Consider the following 18,745-nt stretch of genomic DNA (forward strand, 5'->3'; position numbering starts at 1 on the left):
GTGCCAAATGACTAGCCTGGTCCTACCAGACTCTCATACATTTCATTTGTACAAAGAGTCTGGCCACTCCCTATTGACAAGCGTTAACTTCCTTGAAGTTCTCTGTTGAAGTTTAAAACTATTGGATCTGCCCAGAGCCACTCTGGATCTGCCACAACCAATCGCTAACGTCATCATTCTCAGCCACTCCCTCTGTTCACTGATTGGACCGGTAAAAAATTGGGAGAAAACCCGCAAATATACCGCAAACCCAGACAACTTACTGAAGGAAAATGAAAATTGAGCTGGAGTACGTAGGATGGTGGAGCCAGGCTAAAAAAAATGACATCCTGCTCACCCTCTCTAGACGTAGGCCTAATGGGTGGAGCTTTACCTAATTTAGGCTAGATCATGGGTAGGGTTAAGGCGTGGCTAGACCTTCAATTTACGGACCATGTCTTAAAAAAGAACAAAACTTTGTGAAAAGCGGCGAACAGTGGGTGCTTAGTTCTCAAACGGAAGGCTGCGTCCTATAAGGCAGCAATGGTCGGCTACCACGTCATCAAGCACCGCTGAAAGGCCATCTCAGTTTGAAGGAACCTTGGAAGGCAGCCTTTGTTTCGCATCCTTCATTCAGCTCATTGAAGGATGTATCAAGAGTATCCTTCACTTCCTTCAATCATCCACAATCCTTTGCACACATTCCAATTCACAAAAAAGAACTGATGGACAACTAGTCAGTACTATTCATTACAAAATGTGCATTATGAAATGTAAGACAAAATGTTATGTTTTTGGAGATGAAGGCATAAACGTTATATTTTGTTTGGGTGTAAATTAATTATTAGGCTTCTAACACTAAACTGCCAATAATGTAGGCCACTAGGAGACCACTGACGATTGCAATAATAGAAAGCCAGTTGATATAAAGGTTTTTGATGCAAAGTATTTTTGTGTTGTGAGTCCGTGGTGGCGGAAACATTTGTGATGTAGCCATGCACCGTCATAGACCGTCTCATTCTAGCGTTTAGTGCTGAGAAGGACTCTATAGCCTCCAAGCCTCCGAAGGACTGGACCAGGACACACTAAGAACTAAGAACTAATGACTAAGAACACACACACCCTCACTAGTCTCTAGGATGCTGCAGCATTCTGTTTGAGTGGCAGTGTTGCCAGATTGGAAATGTCCAAGTATTGTACCAAAATTAAGAGAAGCTCAAAATTATCGTATTTTTTGTTAGAAAATGATCGTACACGAGTCAAACGTACAGAATACAGCAATTTATAGACAAACAACTTTTTGACACGACCTGAAAATTACTTTATTGCCAAATTATCGACCTCAGCTTGAAAAGAAAACTGACCTAAAGCGCTGTGGCAGGTAGGCAGGCCTACATTGACTTTTCTTTTCTTTTTTTACTTTTTTCTTCTTCTTGCAAAACATACGGAGATGACATAATGATATACAACATTGTATACAATATACAAAAAGAACATCAACTTGTGCTCATGAGAGAGTCATTCTCCATGACGATTGGCCGAGAAGACATGACGTGAGATGAGATGGAAGACAAGTAACACCACGTTCACGTTCTCCTCACAATCATGCCGGGGTAGACGTAGAATCCACATGATTACAACGACCATCATTTGAAATGTCACACAATTCTGAAATGATAGTTCATTATGGGATTTTTTTCATTATTTATCGTACATCGTACAGAGGTCAAAATTATTGTAGCCTACATCTGGCAACACTGAGTGGCACCCAGTGGGAACGCTGGTAGGCTCGTAGCGTTTCCAAAGGGATGTTACCTCACGAGAGGGGCGGCGGGACTCGAGTGTCAACAAACTGATGCGCTTTAGGCAGCAGAACAACGTTTGAAAAACTTTCAATGAAGTCATCGCTCAGCATTAGGTAAGGTGAGCCTTAATGAGTCTCATAATATTATATTAAGTCATAATATAGCTTTCTATGTAGTTTAAAGCTTAAATTTGTTGCATTTCTTAGTCTTTCTTTCCAGTGTTGTTACAGCTAACGTTAAGTTAATACTAGACCGCTAAACTTCCTCAACAACGTTACCGCTGTAACTCCTGTGTGGTATGATATTGCCCCGAATAAACATTTATTAAACATATATTAAGTGTAATTAATGTAAAAATTATTATTTCATGTTTGAGCACGTCTGTTTGTTTTTCCTAAATCACTTTGCACGCTATCAACAGTAAGGTGAGTTAGCATATTTCCCCCCCCCCCCCCAACTTCTCCCTTAGATTCTCCTGCATGTTTTCTCAGCTCCTTGTCACGTGGTCGTTTCTATGATAAAGAACACATGTGTCCTAGTGTCTTCCTGCGTATATTCCTGTGTGGGGCACTTAACTGACCAATGTCAATAGGAGTTTAGTAGAAGGATTCACTCAACCATTGATATAACATTTAACAACCAAAACAAGAAAGAGTACTCACCTGTTCCTATGAGATAGGGGAATCTTCTGCTGTGCTGTGGTGTGTCCACTGCCAAGAGTGAGTCCATGTGGTGCTCTCACTGTCTCAAACACTGAGTTCCTCTATGGTGGGAGGTTACAGCTGTTGAGTAAGTTGAGGATTGGTTTACAATCAATGTTGAATGAAACGCCACACCAGCAACCCCCCTTTCCCTTGAGCTGGAATGTCAAAGGAACATGCTGTGTGCCTCTGTCTCTTCTTCCCCACTATAGTGTAAAGTGGGAACTGCAAGAGTAACTGTACTGAACGATTTAAAAGGACTTTTGTATTAGGTAAAGTTTGTTACATAAGCCAATAAGATCTGCTCAAACCCGACCATGAAAAGACTCTCCTCAGAGACATCCAGAAGGCTTTATGCTGTGAAAAAGTGGCAACCTCTAATTTATACATTAAAGAGATATTTCTGCATAATTTACCCCTTAAAAACTAATTTTGTTGGTATAACTTTATTTAAGTTGATTCAATGATGTTAAACAATATATTATATTTTTGACTTGAATAAAACTAGGTAATTTAGATGTTACTTTTTTATAGTGTACTGTTAGTTTGACTACTAGGCTATATCATTAATAAAATTTAATGGATGTACATTTATGTGATTCAAGGGTCTCTGCCAGTTAGAGAAACACTTAGACTAGTGCATAGAAAGATAGAGCATGGTACATTACACATTCTATCAGACACTTGAAATATCAATCATATAGGCTAGTACCTTATTAATGTATTTACATACTTTATGTTTTTTTTTACATGGCAAAGCCATTTAAAATAACTATTAATGATGTATCATATATCTCTACATGACATATTAATAATAACTTTGATTGAAGGTAACATAGTATTGTATTTTTGTTTAATGCATATTTTAATTTTTTCACAATTTTTTTTGATTATTTTGAGATCAAATGGTACCCCTGCTGACCATTGTTATTTTAGTATCATTGATACTCAAGTTTTTGTTTTTATAATTTTAATTTTAGTTCTTTCTTTTTTTGTAATTTTTATTATAATTTTCTAAAATATATAGTTTTTATAATTTTTGTATTTCAGTTGTAGTTTTAGCTATTTTAGTACATCAGATTAAACTAAATGAAAATAAGAAATTGTGCTTTGGCAACAAGCTGAAATAAAATAAAAACATTTTTTTAAGTATTTTATTTCAGTTAATGTTTATTTTATTTCAACTAATGATTTATATATATATTTTATATATATATATATATATTTCACTATTATAACCCTGCCACAGAACCCCTCTCGGACTGTCCTGATTCATTAATCACATTGTGTTTTATACTACTTTTTTTTTTATTAGAATTTGAAGTAGCAATCAGAGTATTAGTTTTTCTCTGCCAAATATATCATAATTTAAATGACTGTTAATTTTTTTTTTTTTTTTTTTAGATTTGGCATTTAAAAATGGCACAGTTTGGATTATGCGCACTGCTCCTGTTCTTTGGACTGGTTCATCATATCAAAAGCCATATTAGAAAGGAGGACAAAACTGGTGAGAAGGAACGACCCAATTTCATCATTATCTTAGCCGATGACATTGGGTGGGGGGACCTCTGGGTGAACAGGCCTGATAACTTCACACCAACACCCTGGCTGGACACATTAATGCTGAAGGGCAAAAGGTAGTGTTGTTATTATAATTTGGCTATGCATGCCTCAGTTTTGTGCCTGATTATGTCTAATTATGGGTGCTTGTGATTTGCAGATTCACAGACTTCCACTCTCCTGCCTCCACATGCTCACCATCACGCGCTGCCCTCTTGACCGGCAGACACGGGCTGCGCAATGGGGTCACTCATAATTTTGCAGTGCGGTCAGTCGCGGGACTGCCACTCAATGAGACAACATTTGCTCAGCTCCTGCATGAGGCAGGTTATTATACAGCAATGATCGGTAAGTACAGAAACTCTGAGAACATGCCGAGAATAACATTAACGTCCTGGGAGCAATGAACTCTACACTGTGCTGAGATTAGTTCCTGATTAACAAATTTGCATTGTAGCCATGGCAACTAATAAGCCTTCCGAGCTGAACTCATATGTTGTAATATTTATTTTCCATTTATTTATAGTGCTTATATCAGGGCTCGAAATTAACTTTTTTACTTTGTAGCACTGGTGCTCCCAACTTCAAAAAGTTAGGAGCACCAGCAAAAATTAAGGACCCAGAGAGTAACTACACCGTATTGTTATTTCTGTGTTACAAATATTTTTATTATCACAGAAGAACTTGAATTGGAACCAGAATTAAAGATTATAGTTTGGATATAAACACTGACGTCTGCACAAGCGATCAAAATAGAAAAAAGCACCTTTTGAAAGTAACATGGAGCTTCAAATAACAATTGTATCGATTACATTGTTACTCCACTAGGTGCCGACAAGTGACTTAAAGGTGCTCTAAGCGATGTCACGCGTTTTTTAGGCCAAAACATTTTTTGTCACATCCAGCAAACATCTCCGGGATGAGGAGGAGGGAGGGTCGAGCTAGCCTCCGTTTTGTTTGACAATACTTCGAACGTCAAGTGACGTCACCCAACATCGCTTAGAGCCCCTGTATTTGTTATTGAATCATTCATTCTAGAGATTCGTTCAAAAAACGCTGATTCATCCATTAACGAAACAGGCAAAGTATTTATTATGATATTAATCATTTATTGCTATATAAAACTAAATAAGCTATGTATTAATATTAATAAAAAAATAAAAATAAAAAACATCCTCACCATCAGCATTGGGGTGTTCCACCTCTTTAGGTGACGGCTTACAAAAGAAAGCTGTCAGCGTTTGTTTCCTCTTCTCTCCTAGAGCCGTTCACACCAAACGCGTTTTTCAGGTTCGTGTCAGTCAAGTAAACGTCAAATCAGCCTTTTATTAACCAATCTAAAATCTGCTTTGAAGTTAAGAACGTAAGGATGAAGTTGGATTGGTTATGTACCGTTGGATAGAATGATGGTCCAGCCACCGCACATAAGTCAGCGCACATAAGGTACACACTGTGCAGTAATTTGCGAACGTTTTCTAGAGAAATGAAAACAGGTCGCACCACAACCATTATTTGCACTCGCACAAATGCTCCCAAATATATTTTTAGGTTGCACAGATTAAATTTCAGGAGCATATGCGACCAAAATGGTCACAATTTCGAGCCTTATAATATAATTAACTTATTTTAAAACAGGAAAATGGCACCTTGGACACAATGGTTCCTACAATCCTGTTTATAGAGGTACAATTTTGTTCCTTTTTCATTCCATTTTAATCTGTTTTAATTATGCATGATATTTTTAAAGATGAATTACTGTTAAATAAAAATGTATTAATAAACAATATATATATATATACATGCATACATACATTTGAATATACAGTCATGGTCAAAATTGATGGCACCCCTGGTAAATATGATAAAAAATGGCTGTAAAAAATAAATCTGCATTGTTGATCCTTTTGATCTTTCCTTCAAAAAATTCGCAAAAATCTAACCTTTCATTTAAGTAAAAGAATTGAAATTGGGGGGTAAATCACATTATGAAATAAATGTTTTTCTCCAAAACACGCTGGCCACAATTATTGGCACCCCTAGAATTTTTTATGAGAAAAATATCTCTGAAGTATATTCCCATTACTATTTACCTTTTTTAGCACACCAGGGTGACTAGGAACAGGAAATTGTCCAGCTATGACTTCTTGTTTCACAGGAGTTTAAATATGAGGAAACACAAAGGCCAAATCCCCTGAATCATCAATCACAATGAGTAAAACCAAAGAATATAGTTCTGATGTGCAGCAAAAGATTGTTGACCATCACAAAATAGAAAGTGGCTGTAAGAAAATATCTAAAGAATTGAAAATCCCCATTTTGACCATCAGGGCAATAATTAAGAAGTTATAATCAACTAAAGATGTTACGAATCTGCCAGGAACAGGACGTGTGTCTATATTGTCTTAATGGACGGTGAGGAGGAAAGTTTGAGTGGCCAAAGACTCTCCAAGGATCATAGATGGAGAATTGCAGAGATTAGTTGAGTCTTGGGGGTCAGAAAGCCTAAAAAAAAATTATCAAACAACCCCTACATCCCCACATGTTGTTTGGGAGGGTTTCAAGAAAAATCCTCCTCGCTCCTCCAAAAATAAACTCCAGCATATTCAGTTGTCCGACACGACTGGATCTTCAAAAGGGACCGGATTCTATGGTCAGATAAAACAAAAAAAAGGGCTTTTTGGCAGCAAACCCAGCAAATGTGTTTGGTGCAAACAGGGATGAAGAGTACGCCATGCCTACGGTTAAATATACTGCTGAATCTTATATGTTGTTGGCCTATTTATTTGCTGGAGGTCCTGGACATCTTGTTCAGATACATGGTATTATGGATTCTAGCAAATAAAAAATCAAAACCTGACAGCCTCTGCTAGAAATCTTATAATGGGCCGTGGTTGGATCTTCCTTCAGGACAACGGTCCAAAACAAACATCAAAATCAACACAGAAATGGGTAACTGAGCACAAAATGAAGCTTCTGCCATGACCGTCACAGTTTCCTGACCTGATGAGTGGAGTGAACTGAACAGAAGAAGCACCAACATGAACTTGTGAATCTGAAGGATCTGGAGAGATTCTGTATGGAGGAATGGTCTCTGATCTCTTGTCAGGTGTTCTCCAAACTCATCAGGCATTATAGGAGAAAACTCAGAACTGTTATCTTGGCAAAAGGAGGTTGCAAAAAGTATTTAATAACAGGGTGCCAACAATTATGGCCAGCGTGTTTTGGAGAAAAACATTTATTTTATAATGTGATTTACCCCCACTTTCAATTCTTTTACTTCAATGAAAGGTTAGACTTTTGTGAATTTTTTGAATGAAAGATCAAAAGGATAAACAATGCAGATTTATTTTTTACAGCCATTTTTTATCATATTTATCAGGGGTGCCATCAATTTTGACCACCACTGTATATATGTACATTCATACAGTGCCTTGCGAAAGTATTCGTAGCCCTTCATTTTTTCACATTTTGTTATGTTGCTGCCTTATGTTAGACTACTTTAAATTATTTTTTGTTCACATCAATCTACACTCCATACACCATTATGACAAAGCAAAAAACTGAATTGTGACAACTTTGCAAATTTATTAAAAATAAAAAACTGAAATTATTACGTTGCATAGTATTAATACCCTTTTCTGGGCCCAGTGTTGGGTGTAATGCTTTACTGTAATTAATTACTGTAATTTAATTACTTTTCCCTTGAAAAAGTAAAGTAAGGGATTACTCTTAATTTTACCGTAATTTAATTACAGTTACTCATACTTATAGTAAATACTGTATAGACAATAGAACAATTCTATATAAAACAATAGTAGATTTAACATCAAAATTTTACATCTAATGTTAAAATGTATGTTTATAATGTAACCTCCCTTTAAATACTTTCGTCAGTTCAATAATCATTTATGCAATTTTATATTATTTATTTGAAAGAATTAAAAGAGCAGTTTCATGTGTATCCTTGTATTGTTCAACTGGTCGAGGTTGATATGGAATTTAGAAAGTAATTAGTAATAAGTAATGCAATACTCTTTAGAGAGAGTAATTAGTATAGTAATCTAATTACACTGTTGAAGATTTAATTAGTAGCAAGTAATTAATTACTTCTTTAGGGTAACTTACCCAACACTGTCTGGGACACTTGAAATTTCGCTTGTAGATGTAGTTACTACACTTCGAGTGGAGTTACAGTAACCTGTGGCAAATTCAAATGAATGGGTTTGATTTGGAAAGGCAAACACCAATAAACACCTTTCTCAATAAAAGTTCTAACAGCTGAAAATGCATATTAGAGCAAAAAACAATCCATGAGGTCAAAGGAACTGCCGATAGAGCTCAGAGACAGGATTGTGTCAATACACAGATCTGGGGAAGACTACAAAACAATTCAGCTGTATTGAAGGTTCACAGAAGCATGTAGCCTTCATAATCCTTAATGGAAGTAGTTTGGAACAAAGACACATGAAAACACTTGGAATTTGCAGAAAAGCACTTAAAGGACTCTTTTAGACTGTGAGAAACAACATTCTCTGGTCTGATGAACCTCTGTTCCAAGCATCATATATGGAGGGAACCATGCACTGCTCATCTCCTGCACGATCAGGACAGACAGGACAGAAGTTCACCTTACAACAGGACAATGACCCTACGCACACAGCTAACTAAGACAATGCAAGAGTGGCTTATGGACAACTCGGTGAATGTGCTTGAACCCAATCACACATCTCTGGAGAAACCCGGTGGTCCCCGTCCAAGCTCTGTCTTTAGAGAATCTGAGGAGAAGAATAGCAGAAAATCATCAAATGCAGATGTGCAAAGCTTGTCGCATCATACCCAAAAAGACTTTAAAGGCTTAAAGGTTGTAAAGGTGCTTCAACTAAGCACTGAGTTAAGGATACAAATACTTATGCAATGTATTTATTTCAGTCTTTCCTTTTTAATAAATTTACAAAGTTGTCACAAATCAGTTTTTTGCTTTGTCATAATGGTGTATGGAGTGTAGATTGATATGAAAAAAAAAGTTATTTAAAGTAGTTTAACATAAGGCAGCAACATAACAAAATGTGAAACAAAAATTAAAGGCACTGTATGCATGTACTGTGTGTGTGTGCGTGTGTATATATATTTATATAATATTTCTTGACATGGAATTTGATATATAATTTTTTTTTTTTCATTTATTCATTTATTTTGAGTTAATTCATGAGGATATGCTTACTTTTGTGTGTTCACACTACAGGTTTTGACTATTACTTCGGTATTCCTTATAGTAATGACATGGGCTGCACTGATGAACCAGGCCTCGACCTTCCCAGCTGCCCTCCCTGCGTCCTTAATCAATATACTACTGGGTGTGTGTTACTTTCCAGGTCATCATTAAGTCAAAACACACATCAGACGCCATATAGCCTGAGGTTTTGTATAGGCCTATTTCTCGTGCTTTACTGAAATATGTCAAATGTTCACTCGTCAGGAAGCATGAAGGATGCTACACTCAAGTGGCACTACCTCTGTTTGAAAATGAGACAATAATTGAACAACCTTTGGATACATGGAGCCTTAAAGACCGATATGCCAGAGTGGCAGTCAAGCAGATATTTACAGCCAGGTATGTTCACTGCTTCTGACTCCAATTCTATACAGAAAGTCATATATTTCTGATTTGGATAGCAACCTGAGATCATTTCCACAGTGGTTTGACTTCCTGGCAAATTGCGCTTTTTATAATGAGTTTTACTTTCTATTCTGTACTATTAATATTATTATTGTTATTAAAGGTTATTAAACCTCTTGAACTTCTTGGAAAAACATATGTTAATTAAAAAGGTCTTGTACAGGTTTTAGGCTCAGCACTTATGGTGAAACAAAAAAAAAACATTCTTGATTAAAAACGGATTATAAAAAGCTGTTTTGCTACTCACAGGGGCAACTGTTTCTGGACTTTGATCAGTCAATATAAGGTCTGGTCTGTAAACAAGTTTGCTAGGCAGGGGAAGTTGCATTGTTGACCTTTGACACAGTCCAAGGATAGATTATCATCTGTTGGGGTGCGCACAGCCAAGTCTCATTTATTTATCATTTCAGCTGTGCACTTGCACAGAGAATCGAGACCTGTAACTGTTTTAAAGTCAGTATCACTTAGCTTAGTTCATCACTTAAATATGTTTGAATCAATAAATTATATTGACAATTTAACAGTGGTATAATACATTTAAGTGAGCAATGGATGATGAGAGACTGTACAAAATTTATTAGCATGCACAAATAAATATACAGTAGAAACTGATACAATAAACTACAGTTCACATGTTTGGGGTCAGTAAGATTTTTTTTAAAGGAATTAATCATTTTATTCAACAAGGATGCATTCAATTGATAAAAAGTGAGAGTAAAGTCATTTATAATATTACAAAATTGTGAGCTTTCTATTCATCAGAGAATTCTGAAAAAAAGACATTACGATTTTCACAAAAATATTATAATGATTTTAAAGGATTATGTAATGTGACAGGCTGGAGTAATTTTGCTAAAAATTCAGTTTTGCCATCATAGGAATAAATTACATTTTAGAATATATTAATAAAAAGAAAACATCTATTTTAAACTGTAATATTATTTCACAATATTATTATTTTTTACTGTATTTCTGATCAAATAAATGCAACTCTAATATCAGCATAAGGGTATCACTAAATTGTGCCTCTGTAACAAAATGTGTCTTCTGTTACTGTACAATTTGGATAATATTATTTGTTTTGTGTTAATGTGTCTGTAGCATTTCTAAGCAGCAGCCGTTCCTGCTGTATGTGGCTCTTGCTCACATGCATGTCCCACTGTTCCATAACACCTTCCTAAATGTTACGACGCAAGATCCTTACACAGCCAGCCTCAGTGACATGGACTCATTGGTGGGGACAATCATGCAGGCGGTCAGCACTGAGCAGCTGGAAAACACATTGATATGGTTCACTGGTGAGTTATTTTGCACATATTTCACTCAATGTGTTCAGTGGGATTAGTCGCTTTCCTAAAGGCTCTGTTTGCAAATTTATGAAATGCATCCATTTCTAATAAGGTGACAATGGCCCGTGGGAGCAGAAATGCCAGTTTGCTGGGCATGTTGGGCCTTTTGTTGGAAGATGGCAGACGAGCAGAGGTAATGCAGAAGCTGCCATATAAAAAAGTATCTCTCGATTTATTTATTAAAAACAAATGGCTTTTTATGGTTTTGTAAGGTGTCATTACCTTTAACCTATCATAAATAACAGATATTCAAATGAAACGAACATACAAGAGTTTTCTGTGAGTGCAGAATTCATACTTGTCTTCAGTTGTTTTAGATAACAAACACACTAATTGAATTATCATGTTATAGTCTGTTTTCATTCTTTTGAGCAGGTGGTGGCTCAGCCAAGAGAACCGCATGGGAAGGAGGTCATAGAGTTCCCACAGTGGTCACATGGCCTAAAAAGATCAAACCCAACAGCACCAGCAGTGCCCTGCTGAGGTACTGGAAGATTATGAACGTTGTGTAACATGATTGTGTTTGTTTTCACCATATGATGATTAGCTTTTAATCCTTAGTGGTCTGGATATCTTCCCAACCATCCTCTCCCTGGCTGGTGTGAAACCACCTTCGGATCGACGCTATGACGGCATTGATATAACATACATTCTGCTCAACGACTCTGACGAAGGGCATAGGGTACAGGCAGTTTGGATGACACACTACTTACTTTACAGACCAAAACTAAACAAAACTTGTGAAATTTGCTCTCTCTGGCTTTTTTAAAATAAACTCTTGTTCCCATTATCAGAGTCTCATGCATCCAAACAGCGGCGCTGCAGGACAGTTCGGGGACCTTCAAACCGTCAGGCTGAAACATCACAAGGCTTTTTACATCACAGGTCTCTATTGAGAAAAAAAAAAGAAAGAATCAATTTATTAATTCACACACAAAAAAAGTTTGACACATTCTTATCTTAAACAAATTAATTTATTCTTAAAAATGTAGTTAAATATGAAGTATTTCTCAATCTCATTATATCAATCTCAAGTAAAATAAACTAATACATTTTAAATTGATAAATAGACATTTTTAAAGTATTTCATTTGTATAAAAATGCTGTTTTGTGATTTATTAATTTATTGCTTACTGTTACATTTTTAAATTGATAAATAAATATTATAAACTTTTTATTTAATGTTTAAAAATAAATGATTTTTTTAATTGATAAGTAGACAGTTTCAAACTCTAAATCATTTGAAAAATGCTATTAAATTTAACATTAAAATAACAAAATAAGTTACATTTTAAAATTGATAAATATAAACAGACATGTTTTAAACTGTCATTCATGTTTAAAAATGTAGTTAAATGTAACAGTGAAAAAATAAATCATTTTTTAAATTGATAAGACATTTTAAAGAGTTTAATTTATATATTTAAAATCTAGTTAAATGTAACAGTAAAATAATAAATTAGCAAATATAATTTCTTTAAAATAACAATTTAAATGATTTCATGTTTAAAAATGTAGTTAAACGTAAACAATAAATAACAGTTAAATAGTAAATCATTTTTTAAATTGATAAACAAGTAAACAATTAAAACTTTAATGTATAAAACATTATTTAAATGTAACAAAAAATCATATATTAATAACTTATTTTGGCTGCTCCCATGTATAAACAATGGTATTTTTTTTTTTCTTTGTTCCGTTAATATACTGGTATTGGTTGGTATAGTGGTTCTAATGTTCTCCCTCAGGTGGATCAGTGGCATGTGGTGGAGGGAGTGGACAACAGCAGTATCACGACCCCCCTCTGATATTTGACCTCTCTCAGGACGAGGCAGAAGAGACCCCTCTGAACCCCGAGAGTGAAGAGTACAGATCTGTCCTGAAGGAAGTGGAGAGAGAGAGGGAGGCTCTGCTATGGGACATCGCCACAGACAGGGTATCTTCGGCTGACTACACCATGATTCCCTCTGCAGTCCCCTGCTGTCAGCCAAACCACCCTGCCTGCCGATGTCACAGTCTCAAATGAGGTCAGTTGACTCAGCCTTGAACTCAGCACTGTTTGTCAGTGTGTTAGTTCCTATCAACATATTGAAAGCACTGTCATTTTATATACTGAGAAGAGCATAGTTCAAATATTGAGTGCAATTTCCCAGAAAACCACACTACTTTACTAAGAATATGCTGATGTGTAAAGTTAAGTCTGCGGAACAGGAAACTATAGATGTGCAAGATGTTTTAATACTTTTGTATCCTGCTGTTTCATGATGAGCTAGACCAGGGATTTTCAAATCAGGGTCTGGGGTCCCCCAGGGGCCTGTAAGGGGGCACTTGGGGGTCCTTTTTAACACAGATACTGATTTTGAGTACTGTTTGATTGTGCTTGCTAAAAACTGGCCAGAAATCAAGATCTATTTTTCAGCAGTAAGAAATTATCTTTTATAAATGTATTTTATTTTATTTATGCATCTTACATTCATTAATTTGCTTAATTTGATCATATGATTTTTATATAAATGACTATAAATGAATATAAATGACTTTAAAAAAAACATAGCAACATTTACAGTAAGTGTCATAAATTGCGTAACAGCTGGCTTTCCCTTTCCCTAGTTTGATATCATGTCTCCATCTTGTGGTAATACTGTTGCCATAACTGTGACCGCATAACTTAAATTAATATTTAAGAAAGTAATATGGTATTGTTTTGTTGATTACTTTGAACATATATTAACTCCGTCACTTGATTGATAGCATCACCACAAACAAATCCATTAATTATATTCCCAGGATTACTGACAAAAAAACAAAAAATGTATTTGAAATAAAACATTGACCTACTGTATCCAATTCATGCTTTCACATAATTTCACATAAAAGTACTAATTTTGTATTTTGTAAGGCATCTTTTAAGGCTGGAATATACATGACTTTTAAAACACTAGTCATCATTCATTTGGCACCTGTGTAAATAGTTACAGAGGAAAAACTAAACGAGTGAGGATCTCACACTACCTGACTTTCAAGTCATTACAAACAGAACAAGCTAGACTCGTGACAAATGAAAACAATGTATTCTAAAATCGACTCGAAAGATCTAACATGTTTAATATCCTCCAAATGGATGGAATCAAACTTTGAAGTTTTGAAAACTTTGAACACATACATTACACAATTTTTCTATGAAATCGGTCAAATCAAATCTGCGACTGGCTCTGACTTTCAGAAACTAGCATCAGTTTGTCCAGACTGAAAATCTGGGCAAAAGTCATGTAGTGTATTCCAGGCTTTATTCGAAAATGCTTCCATGCGTGTCTATCCACGCATACTTGGTCAGTAAATAATAAATATAATGGTATCGGTTGGTATTGTTAATGGCTGTTCCAATGTGTTTTCTCATGGATCAGAGGGAATTCAGTTTCATTTTAGCCACTTTGTCTTTATTGGTTTGCTGTTAGTAAACACATAGGTGAATCCAAACGTACATTGAGTGATGTGAATGTAGTCTAGCCTGACAGGAGTGGTGGCTCTTCAAATGAATGTAAAACCACATTCTGTGTGGCGTAAAGCCAAGAATGTTCTTACACTCTTCACAACTAATAATAAAATGCAAAACTTCAAACTGTTAAAAACTGTAACTTAAAAATCCTTTAAAAACATAAAAATTATAATTTAGCTTTAATTTTTTGTAATAATGCTATTGTGCATTCCTTATCGTCTACTGTGCTGATCCGCAAAACAAATAACACCTGTGTGTGATAAGAGGTCACCTTTTTTTTAGGAAATAAAGAAGTTCTCTTTCCTGTTAATCAACAATAAGTCCCTTTTGAGTTTGTTCACTGTAACATCACAGCAGAATATAGACAAACAGTCAACGAGCAGCGTACTTACAACCTTGTGCAACATTAAGTTAGGAAGAGGAAAATAAAGTACATTACCATTGCAAACAATGTGCACTGTAAAGTTTCTGTATGGAAATTAGTGTTCTGACCATAAATTAAGCAACTAGGAAATTAAATACCAAAGACAACACACTCTCAACAACCACACTAATTCTGAACAGATAGTAGTAAATTCTGTCATCATTTACTCACCCTGATGGGAGTTCCAACCCTGTATGACTTTCTATTCAAAACAAACACAAAAGATGATATTTTGAAGGTTTTTGTCTATACAATAAATGACAACATTGGACAGAAAAACACACATTTTTCCAAATATCTTCCTTGTGTTTCACACAAGAATGTCCTTTAGGTTTGGAATAACACAAGGGTGAGAAAATTATGACCGAATTTAAACTTTCCCTTAAATTACCCCAAAGTTCCACCAGAGCAAACATGCAACATGGTTTTTACCGTTGGGAAAAAAAGGGAAGTGCTTTAGAAAGTGACAAGTCAGTCAAAATTGGGTTTTGAAAATGCTAAAATAGATCAGCAGCATGTCATGTGGTAATTCTCGTTTGACGGTAAAGTTGCTACAATCATACAAACACAAAACTATTTTGATTTAGAATGGAGAAAATTAGAATCAAGGTGCCATTGTGATTTATATGCTTCTCTGTGTACAGTTCCCTTTCTCGCTCGCTACCACATGGATTCATAATTATTCGTGGCAAGTGAAATTTGAACCCCAGTTTGCAGTTTGTTCACATTGTTTGTTGGGAAAAACACTGCCCGTCTAATCATTCAGTGTATCTTCTGTAAACAGTCTGTAACTAAAAACAACAACAGTGGACCAATGCAAAAAAATGTGATGTGTTCCTCCATTTACAGCTACATTCACTCACTCGCTATGAGATCACAGTAGAAGAATGTCTTGGATGTTGACTGAGAAAGAGCTGGTGGGAGGACTCTTTGAACACAATGGGTCCACTCTATGACTGTACCAATTCCCATGGGAATTAGTTAGTATCTGGTTGGTGGGTAGTGCTTATTATATGACTGTCCGTCTCCTGACATTGCATTGAATCAATCTCTATGGCTTGTAAAACAAGCTTGTTGACATCAGCAGTATTTGCATCAAGGCTGCTGACAGTCTCTGTCACGGTCTCTGTCACGGGGGCAGTTTGTGTGCTCACTGCTTCCTCAATTCCCCCAAGTATCAAAATGCCACTGCCGGGCTGATGACATTTTGCATTGAGCTTGTTCACCTCACCTATATGCTCCACATTCGCATTCATGGCCTCTTCCTGGACCGCAGCAACTTCACTGTAGTCTTCATCACTGACTCCATTCTCTTGGACCGTATGGTCCTCTGTTAATTCTGCTTTATCATGATATTTAGTATCTGGCATGTTCTCCTCACAAGCATCATGGTGTGCAACATCTACAGTTGTAGCTGCGCTTTCAAGTACCTTCTCTCTGGGATGCTCAGCATTGTCTTCCTTAACAGTACTGAGATCCAGAGTTACTTCGTTATTATGGATCCTTACTCTTGGATCTTCTTCATAAAGGTCCTCTTTAGGGGTTTGTCTCACTGTGGTGTCCTGTTCGAGTCCAGCGTCTTGACCTCCCTTCTTCGATTCCTTGATATCACCAAGAGTCCTTTCCTCAATGACTCCATCTACTGAGGTAATGTCAACAACATCTTCGCCAACAGACGTTTCTTGATCAAGATCTTCTTCATTGCTTGTATCTCCTTGCAAAGGCTCGTCTTCAAGGTGTCCGTCTGTCTGTGGGGCAGGATATTCACAATCATACCTTTGTAGATCTTTGGTGACCTTATCTGATCCAATGTTTCCACCCTCTTCCTCAGTCTCTACAGAACCAACAAGATTCGGGTGGATTTCAACTACTAGTTTAATGCAATTCTCTCCCTCTTGAGGCAGCTGTTCATAGTCAATAACCTGCTTCAGGTCATGTGCATTCTGATCTGCGTCACTCAGTCTCGACTCGGAGTCTGAAACGTCTGTAAGTTCATTTGGAGGTCCACTGAATGTGGCTCCTGGACTTTGTAATGAAGGGAGGTGAGGAGCAGGACTGCGAAGAGAAGTATATCATTAGGAGATAAGTGGTCTTAATGTTACAACATCATGTGTTTTGTCATTGCGACCAGTTTTTACCTCTCTACAGATTCGTATGGAACAGGGGTGGGCCATAATTCTTGGGCCCCGGCCCCTTCCTCCTGGACCCAGCCGAGGTTGGAGGAAGCATAATTCAGAATGGCCTCTGTCACAGTGTAAGGGGTGTGACCCTGCACACAGTCCTCAATGTGCTTGACAGGAAGCTGAGTCTGCAGGAAAAGATGGAGTTGGCTATCTGACAGGCATACTGTCATGTGCAGCACCCTGTAGATGAAGACGAAATCCCAGGAATTTATTGTTTAACATTAAAATTATATTTCTGTAATGATATTTTTATCTTTTTCATTTGTAACACCAGCAAACACTAAGGGCCCTATCATACGAATCCGCCATGGCGCGAGCGCAACTAGCTTTTAAAGGGAATGTGAGATGAGAGATGAGACTGGTTTATTGCACGTAAAAGCCCAAAACACACTCATTAAGAGATAGAGACAACCCTTTTAGACCATGTGCCGGACGCACCGACCATTTTTCCCATCATTAAACTAGCAAAAGTGGATTCGTACATGCCCTAAGTGCGCTTGCGCCGTGCGCTTAGATCGTTAAAACAGGGCCCTAGAAGCCTGACAAAGGAGTTAAACTGACCTATCCAAGAAGCTCTGAAGACCCTTTCTCCTTCTTTCAATGAAGTCATCGGTAATAAACGAGAAGAAAGACTTTTTGGGCAGATCAGGAACAGGCCTGTGGAAAATAAAGCAACGCATTATGGGTAACTGGACAAATGTAAAAATGAAAAGGCACTGCCGGATTTTTTTTTTTTTATTACATTTTTTGATGGAATTAAAGTCCCTAATACATGGCAGTATAACAGTGCTTACACAGTACATTTAAAGTAAATTATTCAATTTTTTAATTGGCTAACAAATGATTTCCTATAAGTATATATTTAAAAAAAATAAAAAATAATGAAGCACTTTGGCTGAGACGTACAGTCAAATGTTTGGAAACATTACTATTATTAATGTTTTTGAAAGAAGTCTCTTATGCTCATTAAGCCTGCATTTATTTATTCAATAATACAGAAAAAACAGTAATATTGTGAAATATTATTACAATTTAAAATAAGGGTTTTCTATTTGAATATACTTTAAAATATAATTTATTTATGTGATGAAAAGCTGAATTTTCAGCATCATTACTCCAGTCTTCAGTGTCACACAATCCTGATTTATTATCAATGTTGCTGCTTAATTTTTTTATATAACCTGTGATAATTTTTTCTTCGATGAATAAAAGTTAAAAAAGAACAGCATTTATTTAAAATAGAAAACTTTTTTTTTTTTACAATATACACTACCATTCCAAATTTGTAGGTCAATCTTTTTTGTTGTTGAAAGAAATAAATACTTTTATTCATCAAGGATGTGTTAAATTAATAAAAAGTGAAATATTTATATTGTTGGAAAAGAATTATATTTATGAATAAATGCTGTTCTATTTAACTTTTTATTTATCAATGAATCCTGAAAAAAGTATCACAGGTTCCAAAAAACATTAAGCAGCGCAACGGTTTCCAACATTGATAATAACCGAGTATCAAATCAGCATATTATAATGATTTCTGAAGGATCATGTGACACTGAAGACACGAGTAA

The 18,745-nt window shown here is 36.1% G+C and overlaps 3 protein-coding genes across 10 annotated transcripts in view; 1 reads left to right on the forward strand and 2 right to left on the reverse strand.

Moving 5' to 3' along the window:
- Positions 1-2,714, reverse strand: part of slc16a6a (solute carrier family 16 member 6a) — an 8,610-nt gene extending 5,896 nt beyond the window's left edge. Inside the window, exon 1 of the mRNA XM_079850475.1 lies at positions 2,447-2,714. The gene's annotated coding sequence lies outside the window, so the exon portion shown is untranslated. The remainder of the gene's footprint in view (positions 1-2,446) is intronic.
- arsg (arylsulfatase G) overlaps positions 1,703-18,745 on the forward strand; it is a 22,236-nt gene continuing 5,193 nt past the window's right edge. For 2 of the 6 annotated variants that reach the window (XM_079850469.1, XM_079850470.1), the window contains exons 1-12: positions 1,798-1,897; positions 3,890-4,122; positions 4,206-4,393; positions 5,681-5,728; positions 9,288-9,399; positions 9,522-9,656; positions 10,824-11,020; positions 11,124-11,204; positions 11,447-11,555; positions 11,633-11,753; positions 11,866-11,956; positions 12,820-13,098. In XM_079850469.1, coding sequence (XP_079706595.1) covers positions 3,905-4,122; positions 4,206-4,393; positions 5,681-5,728; positions 9,288-9,399; positions 9,522-9,656; positions 10,824-11,020; positions 11,124-11,204; positions 11,447-11,555; positions 11,633-11,753; positions 11,866-11,956; positions 12,820-13,097 — 1,578 coding nt within the window. In that variant the 5' untranslated portion in view covers positions 1,798-1,897; positions 3,890-3,904 and the 3' untranslated portion in view covers position 13,098. Of the gene's footprint in view, positions 1,903-3,889; positions 4,123-4,205; positions 4,394-5,680; positions 5,729-9,287; positions 9,400-9,521; positions 9,657-10,823; positions 11,021-11,123; positions 11,205-11,446; positions 11,556-11,632; positions 11,754-11,865; positions 11,957-12,819; positions 14,880-17,139; positions 17,420-18,745 lie in introns of those variants that run through there. The other 4 variants (XR_013819104.1, XM_079850468.1, XM_079850467.1 and 1 more) reach the window with 4 other exon arrangements.
- Positions 14,994-18,745, reverse strand: part of snx11 (sorting nexin 11) — a 6,922-nt gene continuing 3,170 nt past the window's right edge. For all 3 annotated transcript variants that reach the window (XM_079850465.1, XM_079850464.1, XM_079850466.1), the window contains exons 5-7: positions 17,736-17,831; positions 17,130-17,354; positions 14,994-17,046 (exon numbers count right to left, since the gene is read on the reverse strand). In XM_079850465.1, coding sequence (XP_079706591.1) covers positions 15,969-17,046; positions 17,130-17,354; positions 17,736-17,831 — 1,399 coding nt within the window. In that variant the 3' untranslated portion in view covers positions 14,994-15,968. The remainder of the gene's footprint in view (positions 17,047-17,129; positions 17,355-17,735; positions 17,832-18,745) is intronic.

Source organism: Squalius cephalus, assembly GCF_949319135.1.
Source record: "Squalius cephalus genome assembly, chromosome: 19".
NCBI lineage: Eukaryota > Metazoa > Chordata > Actinopteri > Cypriniformes > Leuciscidae > Squalius > Squalius cephalus.